The 11,776-nt window shown below is 38.5% G+C and overlaps 2 protein-coding genes across 2 annotated transcripts; both read left to right on the plus strand.

The window, feature by feature from the left end:
* Nucleotides 1-1,797: 1,797 nt before the first annotated feature.
* On the plus strand, nt 1,798-7,150 carry tmtops3a (teleost multiple tissue opsin 3a). Its single transcript, XM_005722963.1, has 4 exons — nt 1,798-2,182; nt 2,759-3,087; nt 6,087-6,320; nt 6,938-7,150. Exons 1-4 carry the CDS (start codon nt 1,798-1,800, stop codon nt 7,148-7,150), a joined length of 1,161 nt encoding a protein of 386 aa, XP_005723020.1.
* Nucleotides 7,151-9,162: 2,012 nt separating this feature from the next.
* Nucleotides 9,163-10,705, plus strand: cd40lg (CD40 ligand). Its single transcript, XM_005722962.1, has 4 exons — nt 9,163-9,434; nt 9,779-9,806; nt 9,906-10,007; nt 10,111-10,705. Exons 1-4 carry the CDS (start codon nt 9,237-9,239, stop codon nt 10,476-10,478), a joined length of 696 nt encoding a protein of 231 aa, XP_005723019.1. The 5' UTR covers nt 9,163-9,236; the 3' UTR covers nt 10,479-10,705.
* Nucleotides 10,706-11,776: the final 1,071 nt, after the last annotated feature.

The raw sequence follows: 11,776 nt of genomic DNA on the forward strand, positions 1-11,776 counted from the left end.
GAGAGTGGTGTGTCATGACTTCCGAGATTAATCATCAATTTTCAAATTCTTAACAGTTTAATGATGACTAAATCACTGTTAACACAACAAAACAACCCTTTTCGTGTATTTTGAAACTGGGGTTTTTCGAGACCTTGAATGGAAATGTGGCTGTCTCTACAGGATCATTGGATCATTTCTGTTGTTTAAATTTATACAGGGTATAATTAAAATAACCTTACAAGGAACAAACGACTCATAAGAAAGAGGGACCAGAGAAAGGGACCTGCACGAAGGCCAAGTATTGCATAAATAAGGATGATTTTGAACTGTGAATCCAGCAGAGCTTGTTTTGTGTAACCTAATAATATGTGTAGCTAGAAAGAAGCACAGGAGGTTTTCTTTAAAAACCATATACTGATGTTTTTGCACATTTCAGACCCCAGAACATATATAGATAGAATGACATACCAGATGTTTTGTATTGTTTTAAGTTTATTTCTGTACTTAGGTACCGGCTTTTGCTCGTTACCAATTATTTCCTCTATAGAAATTATACACGAAGGTTCGTTATGTGCTTCTGAATCTCTCTGAACTGTTATAAACAGAAAGATGGAGACAGATAACTCTCAGATCTCTTACTTACTCTTGGCACACTTTAACGCAACACAAGTTCCTTGTTCGGACCCCATGTGACTTCCCTAACCAATCAGAAGCCAGGAAATCCTAGCCTGAGGGAAATGAGGGAAAATCAACTTGGTAGATTCAATACACAATTATTAGTGTTTTGAAAGTGCACAAGTAAAAGTACAAACATTAAATAAGTAAACATTAAATATGAATGAAATGTAAATATAATTTGCTTTGTAAACATCATTAACACATTTGTTTATCAATTGAAATATAAATTTATTTCTACACTTTACAGAAATATATGTTTTTAGTCATGTGATGCTTTTGAAAGCATTAAAACCATTAGCAACAGATTGCAACAAAATTCCTTTAAAAGCACACTTTTAAAACCAAAGTATATAGTTTCAGGTCGATAGTAAATTCAAAGGATACTGTGAGGCACGGGATTACAGAGAGTCGGTGAGAGCATTTGACATCGATTAATGGAATTTAAATGGGGTGCGCTAGGATGGTCAGAAGGTATTACTGAATTGGTAAAGGAAGGTGCAAAAAGAAAATGCTGAACAAGTGTGAAACTTTCTTTGTGGCGACTTTCTGTGTGCCCTACAGTTTGCAGAAGTCTGGCACAGGAAGCAACAATGAATACGAAACGCACAGCTTAGCAAAATCGTGCAACAAAGTCTGGTTTCCTGGAGCGGAACGCCAAAGCAATTTATTCCAAGCTGTCCGTAAAATTAGAACGTTATTTTGGACAATCATTTATATCCGCCATGAAAAACGATCAAACCCAATGGAAATACGGATAATTACGCGAGTCTGAATCACGTTTCACAAGCTCAGCACAGCGTCCTAAAAGGCATTGTGATTGCGACTGGGGAGCTGCAACTTTGGGTGATTTATTCCATTTAAACAGGCAATGTTAACCAAAAGGGCTGATTATATTAAACTAGGGAGACTCTTAGAAAGAAAGAAAAAACAACAACAACAAACAGTCTGTGTGGCAGAGGGAGAGAATGGGGGTAGTTGCATATATTGGAGTGCAAGAATTGCACGTCTTAGGTCTCTTCACGCTCTCATACTTGTGTTACACCAGCTCCCACTGCGCGTAAAGCTGCGGTCCACCGGGACTTTGTTATCTTGTGTGTGTCCAGCTGTTCGTCAGCCTTTATCTCCGGTGTCACTGCCATGGTCGTGTACGTACACGACTGGAATTTCAGTACCACTGACAGCTCCCTCTCCAGCTCCAGCATCAATACAGACAAAGCGCTTTGGGGCTCCACGGTGCCCCACAGCCCCGGTGGGCTGAGCCGGACCGGCCATACGGTGGTGGCAGTATGCCTCGGCTTTATTTTAGTGGCAGGAATCCTCAGCAACTTTCTCATTCTGCTCATTTTCGCAAAGTTTCGGTCCCTCTGGACGCCCATCAATCTCATCCTGTTGAACATCAGCCTAAGTGACATTCTCGTGTGCGTTTTCGGGACACCGTTCAGTTTTGCTGCCAGCTTGCACGGGAGGTGGCTAATTGGAGAGTACGGCTGTAAGTGGTATGGATTTGCCAATTCCCTCTTTGGTGAGTAACTGCATGAGGAGTAGTATTTTTCCCTGTTTACCCTTGTAAACTCAAATAATTATGACCGCGGTGTCTCGTTTCAGAAGTAGTGGGAGAGCAGAGTAAATGATGTCATTTATTCTAGAAACATAAAAATGTAATAAACTTAAATTAGAAGCACTTCAAACCTCTGAGTTTTAAGGCTTTCAAACGAAATTAATAATTACAGGGGAAAACAGATCTTTGTTAATTAGCTTGACTTTAATTAAGTTAAAGAACTCTATAGGAAAATACAGGAACACCTGTCTCTTAAGAAATACTTTCCCCCCTTTGCTGCTGGGGTTGCATTTACTTTCTCCTTTTTAAATATAATATAAAATATATAATCTTTTATACAGCTGCTTTACATAAAGCCAATAACCTACTTTTCTCCATGATTATGGGCAGTACCATCATTATAGACTCTACAACATGCAAAATGTGGCTTTATGAAGGGATCGTAAAAGCTTTAACCAACCTGAGGTGCTGCAAGGGCAAGTGGCCTCTGATGATTAAATCTAAAGTACTCTTTTCATTTCTCCACTCCTGCTTCAACAGGGATTGTGTCCCTTGTGTCCTTGTCTCTTCTATCGTATGAGCGCTACACCACCGTTCTCCATTCCTCTCAGGTTGATGTCTCAGACTTCAGAAAGGCCTGGCTGTTTGTTGGAGGCTCTTGGTTCTACTCTCTCTTTTGGACATTGCCTCCCCTCCTCGGTTGGAGCAGCTATGGACCAGAGGGTCCTGGTACCACTTGCTCCGTCCAGTGGCACCTCCGCTCACCCTCCAGCATCTTGTATGTGTTGTGTCTCTTCATCTTCTGTCTGCTGCTGCCCCTTCTGCTCATGCTATATTCTTATGGAAGAATCCTGATGGCCATTAGGAGGGTGAGTTCAGAGATACATGGAGAGTTTCACCACATCTTTTGGGACGATCACACAAGACAAAGAGAAAACCATGCAACCACGTACAGTGCTACCATGTCATTTTTAGTTGTTTATTTATGTGTAAGTAAATCATAAGTCATCTGTATATTCATCAGAATTTTATGATTTATAATAGTAAGATAACGAATCCGAAAGCAGAGTTCAAATTACATTCATCTAAATTTACACGAGTGTGAAATCTGCTTTTGCTTATGTCTACCACATTTTGTCTATTTTTTCACAGTAACTACCCTGAAGGACTAAGATCTTGAATACTGGAATTCTTGTGACATAAGGTCAGATTTTAGAGGTTAACAAGAGGCTGAGTTCTATTAAAATTTGATCATGAGTTTTTGAGGTAATTCCAAGGAAAATCAAGTTAGATAAGCTAGCAATTCATCAATGAGGAGAAAGAAGGGACCATGTATAAGGGGCAAGTGTTGGGTTGAATCTGTCTTTGTCTTTACTGTCTTAAGGACAGTAAAACCAAGCCCAGTTTATAGCGACCCATGCCTTTAGGTCACCGTATCACCATCTTTGTTATGGATACATATAGATAAATAACTGGTAATTAAGAGTTTCTTGTTAGTGTTGGGTTCTTCCCACTCCTTGCTTGTACTGCTTCTATCACCAAATGCTCTAGAAGGTATTTGTAGATCATGGTACCAACTTGTTGCTATTGGATACCTGTCATTATATAAGCACTTCCGTTTTTTAAGCTTGATGCACCCAAGAGGCTGAGCAGAAAGCGGCTTTGCAGACTTGATCACTGTAGCAGCGAACTGGGGCTCAGCTGCATCAACTCAGAGCCCACCCATCAGCTATTTTTAGAGAGTTGGCAATCTGTCTGAGGAACCGTCTCCTGGCTTCTCAAAACTTGAACCAACAGATCAGAAAGAGAAGCGCCATATGCATCAGCACTGTCGGTGTGGGTCAAACCTGTGTCTTTTCTATATTCTTAACTAACAGCATCCCATTTAAAGAGCGAGCAGTCATGTTGCATCAACATATTTTATGTTGTAGTTCAGTCCCAAAGGAATGGAATTCAATTAAATTTTTTATATACAGAGACCAAGTTCATAACAATAGTTTCCTTATATATCAAGGTAAACAGAGTCATGGCGTCAGCATTAGAGGAAAAAACAACAACAATCTTCTGAGTATGAGCAAGCAAAAGTGACAAAGAAGAACTCAGGGTGAGATGATCATCTATTGCCACTGCATGAGAGGTAAGGGAAAGGAGAAGATAAAAGAGAAGCGCATAGAGATACAAAGACAAATCAAACTGTGGCAGGCAGTAGGGAAAACCATTTCACCATCATAATCAGCGGGTAGCTCGATTTAGGAGAGAGAACGGAGAATAGAAGGTCAGCCATGCAGAAGTGACCACAGTTATTACATGAGGGAGGTTTGTTCAGACAGAGCAGTGAGGGCCATGATCTAATCCTATATAGCAAGAGGTGTAATTGAGTGTATGAGAGATAAGCAGTAATTTGACAGATGGGGTAAATTTTCTTCTCTGTGAGGCCTCTTTCACAAGCCAGACATGCTCATTTATTCATAAATCACCATGACAAGCATCACGGTGGTAATTACATACGGAGGTGGGCACATGAAATCAATACTGACCGGTGAGATGCTGCTGTAACCACTTGCTTTATGATTTATCTGAAAAACAAAACAAAACAAAAACAAATGTGATGAAACATATCTGGGCATGTAATGTGGTCATACTGCTTCTGACCAAGATCTAAAAACATGGCATCTGTTTTTAGCCCCTTCTGATTATCACACATCGGACATATTCTGCTGAGCCAGCAGTCATTCATAACAGGTTGTCAATATACCTAGAATCTGATTGATTTAGGATGTTTAAGACTAATACCTATACTGATATTTGGACATGTAACAATTTGGTATTCCAAAATTTCAGTCTTTTTTTTCTCTTTCAGACATACACAACACAAACAGGTTCCTCTAACATTTGCTGTATGTATGTATTTATTTGCTCATTTATGCTTTGTCCACTATAGTGTTTGTGGCATTTTACGCACACGTGCCAACAAGGAAGTTACAGAGCGCCCTGAGGTGGACAAACCATGCAACGTTAACACGCATAATGTGGTCAAAGCATCTCATAAAAAATATATTAAAAAGTTAAAAAATCATAGAAATGATAAATTTATATATTTATGATATCTCCCAAAACTATCTGTTGGGCTTCAACTATAACTAAGGGTTAAATTGATACTATTTTTGAACAAATCAAACACATATAATTAATATTATATTATGATATTATGGGAATCATGGGATCCTCACTGATCCTCTTGAAGTCTGACCAATATACTGGAAACAAAGTATCCTTGATATCTTTTCATATGCAAACTGTTTTCTGAGTGTATTCATTTTGTTTTTATGAAATATCCTTTAAAATTGATATTTTAATTTTTGTGAGCAATACAACCATCACTTACAGCTCACTAACTTGCTGTGCGCTTTAAACTTCACTTCGCTGCTTTTAAGAAGTGGAGCTGGTTCAAGTAACGGGTTCGGTTCTTGTTGACTTGTTATTAATGTTTATTTTATACCGTATATTTGGATTTTAAAAAAACACTTTCAGTGAAGATTTATTCTTCACTTGAGTAGGAAATCACCTGTGTACTGTCAACTCTTCATAATACCACATGAGGGCACCAAAGACAGATTTTTAAATGCTACATGCTGCAGCGCAAAGTGTGGATTTTAGTAATCAGTTGATAGATAGCTTATGTAAGCAAATTATTCACACAAAATAAAATGTGTTGGGGCTGAAATAAAAGAGCATATGCAAGAGGCACGAAAAGCCTATTAGTGGACCTGAAAAAGCCTAAGATTCTTAGAGACACAAGCAAAACACATGAATTTTCTGATGTCTTTACATCTATACCTCTTATTCTCCTTCTCTCTCACATCTCCAGGTGGGAAAGATCAATCTTCTGGCAGCTCAGCGCAGAGAACGCCACATTTCGCTGATGGTTTTCTCTATGGTGTCCTGCTACATGCTGTGCTGGATGCCCTATGGCATCGTGGCACTGATGGCCACCTTTGGTGGGTCGGAGCTGGTGACTCCCATCACTAGTGTGATTCCTTCCATCCTGGCCAAGTTCAGCACTGTTGTCAACCCTGTTATCTATGTTTTCTTCAACAAACAGGTGAGAGTGAGGACATAACTGATAGACTGATAGGACTGCTGAGAAATGTCTGTATTTCAAATATCACTGCATACAATATACTAAAAGTATCTTGTCTAGACCAGTTTGTTATAAAAATGGAGTGGCATTGTGTCACTGACAGAGTTGAACACAATAGTTTTAACTGCAGCTCAGTTTCTGCAGCACCCAAGATGATATATGTTTTCAGTGTTTCTAATGAGACTCCTGAACAGAATAATTTTAAGATATTAAATTCAGAACCATTAATTGAAAAGCATTTTCGTTACTACTTTTTTATTTCAATGCCATGATTCTGATTATCCCATAATAGATAACATAGATAATACAGGGGTGTCATTTATTGTAAAGTAGGTCGATCCTTTGTCAAACTGATTATACGACGATGTTGCACGAACTTACACAATACTTCATTTTAGGGTCTAGTTTTCAAGGGTTAAATGTAAACCGTGGTTAAATGTATCCTAAATATAATGAACTGAACTTTCCAGGGAGATTTACCAGTGTTAAACTGAGCGCTCGACATGTCCTTTGTTCTGCAAATCACTACTTATTGCGACTGACCATTCTATTCCATTCTCCACTATACTTTTGCACAGTTTTATAGATGTGTTTTGGCCTTCATGAAGTGCAAAGGAGAACCTGAGATTGTACAAGGAGAAGAGCACCGAACTCCGAGGACACAGTTGTCAGAATATTTCCATGTCCATAGGAAAGCTTCCCTCAGCTCCCCACAAGTCCAGATCCCCAGCGGCCCCAGAAACACTGTGCTCTGCAGCCGACATGTAGTTTATGTTCACTACACTCCATAAAAAAGTTGTTGTTTTCAAATGACTGACTGAGAGTATTAAAATACATTGTTGATATTAGAAGTCAGAGGAGAATGGTCAGACTGCTTTAAGGTGATAGGAAGGTACCAGTAACTCAAACAACCATCATTACAACAAAAGAAAGTAGAGCAACTGTAAATGCACAGCACATTGGACCTTACAGCAGATTGACTTCAGCAGTAGAAGATCACACAAGGTGCCACTGCTGTCATCTAAGAAGAGGAAACTAAGGCTACAGAACTGTACAACAGAAGATTGGAAAAATCTTGTCATCTGGTCTGATGAGTCTCGATTTCTGCTGCGACATTCAGTTGACGGAGTCATAATTTGGCAAAAACAGCAAACACATGGCTCAATCCTGTGCTGGTGAAATAGTGATGTGGGAGATATTTTCTTGGCATAATTCGGGACCCTTACCACCAGCTGAGCAGGCTGCGCCTCAAATAACTGAAGCACTTCGATAGTAAAAGGAGGTCTAACCTGGTCCTAGCAGTGTATATGAGTGCATGAGTGAATGAATGTCTTTAAAATTTTACACAAAATAAAATAATATTCCAATTTTCTTCAGTTTTTCCTCCGGACCTTTGACACACAAAAAACATGTGAAGACTCTGTACTGACATCATTTTAAAGTTAAAAATATTTTTTGAACCACTAGAGGAGGCAGTGGGCCGTTGTAAAGGATTTCTAAAACATTGAACACATTTCTTGTTTAGACAGCTGCATAAAAATAATTGTAACACTTTGTAGATGGTATATTACTGTATATTATTATTATTATTATTTTAAGTTTTTTTTTTAAATTGTAGCCTTTTTATGAAATAAAGATCCAGCTTTAATCAAGAAACACTTGTACTGCGCACATTGGCAAATTTAACCTCCCCCTGATATTATTCACATTTACATGAGTCCAAAATGGAAAATAATTAGTGTGTATAAAACTGTGATAAAAGTCCCTGGGTAACTTTTACTCATATTAGGCTTTTAATCACGATCACTTATTGTAGTTGGTGTAAAAACTCTTTATTGTATCTTTCCAGCCACTTGTTTTGGAGATGAAACATTCACTGTCTAATAGCGACTTACACAGGGACACGCTGCACTGTGCTGTATGCAGAACTCTGTAAGCAACTGTATGAACCCCACATTAAACAGTTTTCACTTTAGCTTAACCAACATGTGTGGGCTAAAAAAAAAAAAGTCAATGGTTGGTCTCATTCCAGACAAATCCGCTACCACAACTAAGCACATTTCACTTATCCTGCGGTCGTTAACAGTGTTGTATATCTAAATGGACACGCCATGATGTGAACTGTAGCCAGAAAGCTCTCAACAGATTAAACTAAGTTTGAGTTTGGTCTGTGCATTCAGTTCGTCAACATGAATTAAAGTTAGGTTGAAGTTAAAAATTAACCAAAATTAACCACGATGATCCTGTGGTTACACAGCTAACTTTAATCTTTACTCCGGTGAACAATAGCACTAGTCTTTTGAAGGAATAGCATAATGCCTTAGATATAGTGTTACGTTTGTCTGCTTCTGACATTTAGGCTGACCAGATTATTTCCAGATATAGTCTGCGAGATAGATGTGAAAATAAATGGTGTGAAAATACTACTGAACTCTTAATATAGATCTTTGTGTCTCTGTGTGACTATGTGTGTGTGCCATGTGATATACAAGTACTTTAAAATACCTTTTAATGTTATAACAGCTTATATACAAAATTGAAACAGTTTATGGGGATTTGGTTTTGTGGGCCAAAAAAGTGAAAGTAGTGCCAGCTAAGTGCACAAGTTCACATAACAATCACATTACAATGTGCAGCATTATAGACATGCTATAGCTGACACAAAGGAAAATGCAGTGAGGGTTTTTTTTTTTAAACCAACATGCACACCACATGTATTCACCAAGTGACATTGCAAAGACATCTGCATGTCAAAGTACTGAGACCTTCCAGGAAGTAGTCAGACATAAACTCAGATGCTTGAGAGAGGAGCAGTTCAAAAGCGCATGGGATGTCACGGACGTCAGGCCTCTGCAGCTGTCACCGCTCCGCTCTATCATGATCAACACTTACCAGACCAGCCTGGCTCCACCACCGGTGCCTCCACGCAGCAGGTCCCAGCCGGTCCTCATCCCAGCTTCACTTCCATCGCAGGGCCACAACAAGGTTCTCGTCCGGTTCTTGGTTGGTGTAGTGGCGCTGCATTTATTGCTTTCACTTGCAGGATTCTTCTACCTGTACTACCATGAACATATGGTAAATCATTTTTTTTCTCATTCACTTTGGACCCATTGTATAAAACTGACAGCTTAAACAAAACCAAAATGAACAGTTAAACTCAAAATTCTGTTTTCTTCTTATTACATTTTAACATGACTATATACTAAAATAATTCAGCTTTATTTTAAAACAGGGAAGTTAAGTATGCAGAATTGGTTAGATCTTTTGGTTCACACATTTTTTATGCTGTGTGTAGTTTTACCTGGCTAATTTGACTGCATTTAAAAGATAGGAAATGCTGGCGAGGTGTGCTTATGAAAACCTCCCTTCAGTAAGTTCTTTTACCCATTTCTGATGTTCTACTTTTTTCTTCCCTACAGGAAAAACATTTCTCAGCAGAAGATAGAGGTATATTCAGTTCAATCAATAAATTATATATATTAAATAGAAAATAAAAAGATGTAATGGCATTAATTTCTTTAAAAATTTGTTCTCTCTTTTTCTAAGATGGATTGCCCTCATCTCAAAAGCAGGAAATGGACAAACAGGACACCTTCTATAAAGCCTTAGCACGCATGGCAGTTAAGCGAGCTGAAGGAAAGAAAACACGTAAGAATATTACCCATTTTTTTCTTTTAAATAAAAAAAATGCAGTGACAAGTTATCAAAAATCTATTAATGAGTGTTTAATTATACTTCTTTGTCTCTCCAGCGGGTTGTCTTCAGTGGGACACGATGCACTCTGTTCTTAGAGGCATCAACTATTATGAACAGATTTGGCTGACTATTCCAGAGACTGGTTTTTACTACGTCTACTCCAGAGTGACCTTCTCCAAGGGCGATTCTACGATCCCACTAGCCAGCAAGGTCAAGCTGAGGAAGAACGAGGCAGATAAAAGTGAGGATGTAATGAAGGCCTACTGCTACCTGGAGAGCACAAAGAATCCTCACATGTGCACAGCCGCTCAGGGAGATCTGATCCTACTGGAGAAAGGAAACCAACTGAGTCTCTGGGTACAAGACCTCTCACTGGTGGACTATGAAGAAGGCGCAACAAGCTTTGGGATATACAAACTATAAGACTCATACATGGACACATGAATAGAAAAAAGCTGAAGAATGGGATCTCGTGGATTTATCTACAAAAACACTTTTGAATTGGCTGGCTCAAACATCTTCGTGGATTAGTTTGGATTTGAGAGACATAATTTATTACACCAGATTTTTTTTTTTAGTTATTTTTGTTTTTGTATTGATTAGTAAAATGTTGTATTTATTGATGTAAATAGATTGTGAAATGAAACTAATATTTAATCTGAAACATTTATACTCTTCTCAGTTTTTCTTGCATCAACCTCACATCAGGAACGAGTTACATTTAAAGGACACGCACACATTACACTGAAACATCCAGACTAATGAACCACAGGCTTAGTGGTTTAAAGATGAAGGTGCCGAGGTTCTACGTGTATGAGTTACATTATCCCACCATGAGGTATATTTTCAAAACATTTTAAGTGGTCATAAGGAAACACCTTCGGGAATAAGTCCTAAAAACTGAATTTCCTTAATGTAATGATGGTTACTTTGACAGGTGTAAAAACATCAAGATTCATCACCAGTAAAACCCCTGATGCTTATCATGTTCTAGGTTAGTGTGCACCACTATGGTTTTCAATTTCTAGGACACAAACAAACCACAAAGAGAAGCTGCAGTTTCTCACATCGCCAAATGGGACCACTTAAGATACAGGCTACCCACCAATTTCAGTGGTAAGAGAGGAAGCAAAGGACCGGAGGTTTAAGCAGAATTTCCAGTCTGCTGCATATTTATCATTTAAATTACCCCCCATGCAGCCAGTAGTTATTTTGATAAATGGGGCATGAACCTTCAGACTCTCAAAACATGCGGTGTACAATTCAAAAATCCAAAGTTCCCCACTTCAGTTTGAAATACAGTAATTCTTAAGGAAAACCATTAAATATAAAATACAGTTCAGACCATCCAAAGACCATTTAGCTTTTAGAGTTCAAGCCTGAAGACTATTGCTCTCCAGTTCCGGGTGATTTTACTCTAACCTGTCTGGTGACTACGGTTTTTTTTGTTTGTTTGTTTGGTTTTTTTCAACTGTAACCTGTCTAGTGTAAGTTCTTTTTTTAATACTGTAAATGATGAGTAATATAAAAATTCTACCAAACACCCTCAACACCTTAGACATAACAAAACCTACCACATTGTCACTGTCACAGTGGAGTACAAGAGCATGGAAAGTGTGAATCTCTATGGAGGTGTACAAAGTTGCAGAGGAGGTACATTCTTAGAGAATGTCATCTATTCTAGTCACTCATTCCATCCTGTTTCTCACTACCGCATCTGA

This window comes from Pundamilia nyererei, unplaced genomic scaffold (genome assembly GCF_000239375.1).
Source record: "Pundamilia nyererei isolate P.nyererei 1_Seehausen unplaced genomic scaffold, PunNye1.0 scaffold00008, whole genome shotgun sequence".
Taxonomy (NCBI): Eukaryota; Metazoa; Chordata; class Actinopteri; order Cichliformes; family Cichlidae; genus Pundamilia; species Pundamilia nyererei.